The sequence below is a fragment of the Arachis duranensis genome, chromosome 4, assembly GCF_000817695.3.
Source record: "Arachis duranensis cultivar V14167 chromosome 4, aradu.V14167.gnm2.J7QH, whole genome shotgun sequence".
Taxonomy (NCBI): Eukaryota; Viridiplantae; Streptophyta; class Magnoliopsida; order Fabales; family Fabaceae; genus Arachis; species Arachis duranensis.
The window spans coordinates 76,808,092-76,810,990 of NC_029775.3; the positions used below are offsets into that span (position 1 = coordinate 76,808,092).

Sequence of the window (2,899 nt, forward strand, 5' to 3'; positions counted from 1 at the left end):
TAATAAATAAGTAGAAACAAATTCGACAAATGAGTAGAAACATTTACTTAGTAAATTAATAAACATCAAATTAATAAATAAACTTAAATTACTAAAAACAAACTCTATCAATCCTTTCTAATAATACATTCATCCAACTAACATGTCATGTACACTAGTTCTATAAAAATACCATAACTATGGCTTCACTCATACATGCTCTAACATAAACACAAAGACAACAACACTAACTTCGAAGTCGGCTACCCCTGCAATGTGCCATGTCGTGTTCAGATGGTTGATGTCTGGATCATGTGCATCTGCGTGCGCCATGCTCGCTTAGTGAGTCGATAATATAGTCAGAAGAGGATAGAAGTTGGAGAAAATTCGAAGAAATGGACGAAAACCAACTCCAAATGGCGCTGTAAATGAATTGTAAATATAGGCCGCATTTACTCTTATCTCGTTTATATTATAAACGTGATACGACCACGCCCTTTCGTACTGTAAACGAGATACGTGCAATCTTATTTCGTTTACACTGTAAACGAGAAAAGGTACATTTTCGTAAAATTATTACAAATTACATATTTTGGTAAATAAAATATTTATTTTATTTATTTTATAAAATTCCAACAGGAGATGGTTTAACAAAGTATATGTTCCAATTTTGTGAGTATGGTCTGAGCAATTCTAAAATGGACTTGCCTAATTGTGATAACCAGCTGGATGTTGCCGTAAGGAAGACATCTCTAAGAGATCTACAGAGTGATGATAAAATGAAAAAGCTGACCTTTGTAAGCTGTTCATTGTTGAAGGATAAAGATGTTGGTCCTGATTCTAATAATGTTTTTGGCTCCAAGAGACTCTTGCCTCATTTCTCAGTGAATCACCTTATTCAACAATCTATCGGAAATAATGCTGCAAATGGACATCTTTTGTATGCTCGCAGAAAATCAGAGGCAGAATTGGGCAAGAGCATTGCTTGCGAAAATCCAAGTATTAATGCTTATTGTCGGTATTTGAGCCAGCTTTGTTGTGAACAGGAGACTGCTCAAATAAAGCCTCTGATAAAGGTGCCAAAGGTTTCATGTTTTCCAACATTTGCACCTTTTCCAATGACTTCCTCAATGAGCTCATCCAGAAAGCCTTCTGTTCCTATTTCTCTTGGGAAATCTCCCCTGAGGCTATCACCGGTTGAGTCGAATTATATGACAGCTTCTTCTGGCCCTGCCAGTGGTAATCCAAAGGGATTGAAAAGTGTGCATTGGGAGGAGCAATACCAACACTTGCAGATGTTTTTAAGGAAACTAGACCATTCTGACCAAGAGGAATATATCCTAAGTATGTCCATAAACCATAAAATAATCCCTTAACTACTTTGTTATTAAATTAATGAATTTGTGGATGGTTGACAATATCCTTTAAGAGTTCTTCGATCACTTTCCTCTGTGGAACTTAGTAGACATGAGATAGAGCTAGAGAAGAGATCAATTCAGCTATCACTAGAGGAAGGTAATGGAATCTTTTTGCTTAGTTTTTTCTTTTTTCATTGGGGGCTTGGTTGATGCTAAACAACATTATCTACATGTGATGTGGAGTTGGACATTAGCTCTAATGATGCTAATCATCGGAAAAAAGCTTAAAGCAGATATGCTGAAACAAAATGCATTGTCATTGCTATTATGTTTGGGAACTTATCTGCTCATGCTATATTGTTGCATTCATATCCATAATTTAAATTTTAGCATCTACTATTTCAGTTTTATTTACCAAGCATCACATATTTTCAGACATCAGAAAGCTAATGATCTATTTTTTCTCATGTTTTTGCATTATCATGGTAACATCAAATAGCATGCTGCTGTTTTAGATGTCTTGGGAAAATCAGTGAAAAAATTCAAAAAATCTGAAGACACTATTGAGTGAACAGATAAGTTAAAGATATCCTCATGATCATCCTAGCAGTTAAGCTCTTATTAACTTAATAAAGCTATAGAAATTTTATGACTGATACCTTTTGTGCTTATATGTTTCATGGGTTTCTCTAGTAGACTACGAATTTCTCTATTTTTATCAGAAAATTATCTAAACATATACAAAAGGAATTTTGATAACTCTTTTTTTCTCAGAAGCTACATGACATTCAAATAAGCATTAATTAGTATTGGTTTAGTAGATTTACTAGATTGAATCGTGATCAACATTTTTTTGTAGTATTACTTCCTATTCTTTGGGAATAGTTAAAAGTCAAAAGCCTGTTGTCTCTTTGAAAGACTTGATATTGACCACTAGATAATATTTTCTTGATAACCAAAACATAAAACTTGAAAGTATAATGGTGACGTCTGTGGTGAATGTAGAGAATCTGTGGCTAAGGTGGCTAAGGAGAAAGAGCCAATCTTTGAACGACACCTGGTCTGAAAGAGGTAGAAGACCACATCCGTTGACTGTGTTGACACACGGTGAAGTCGCTAATGGAGTCACGGTAAATGTTTACAACGCTAACCATGATAATTAACAACTGAATCAGTGAATCATGGGAATAATATTTAGTTGGATTTTTTGAATGTCATACATTGGCATTATTGAAAGATAGGGAGAATAGAAACAGAAATTGAATGGTAAAATTAAAAAATTTCCAAATGTATGAGCTGTGTGAACAAACATTCAAAGAATTTGGGGGAAATTAGGGTTCTATCTTGAGTTGGAAGCTCAGTTACGGGAGGTGGGGTGAAGGCCATATTCGATGCCCGCTTCTGGAAGTCGATTCATTGAGGGAGGCTTCGGAGAAGGTTAGCGTCTTTGGGGGTGGCAGCCTCACCCGGCAGCAATATCAGAATCAGCATATTCGCTGGCGACTTGGAGAGAAGAGCAGACATTGTAGGCTTTGCTCCATTATCGCCTCTCCTCTGTCTCC

The 2,899-nt window shown here is 35.8% G+C and overlaps 1 protein-coding gene across 1 annotated transcript; it reads left to right on the top strand.

Annotated features, from left to right (window-relative positions):
* Positions 1 to 638: 638 nt before the first annotated feature.
* On the top strand, positions 639 to 1,547 carry LOC107484583 (uncharacterized). Its single transcript, XM_021141571.2, has 2 exons — positions 639 to 1,323; positions 1,411 to 1,547. Exons 1-2 carry the CDS (start codon positions 639 to 641, stop codon positions 1,545 to 1,547), a joined length of 822 nt encoding a protein of 273 aa, XP_020997230.2.
* Positions 1,548 to 2,899: the final 1,352 nt, after the last annotated feature.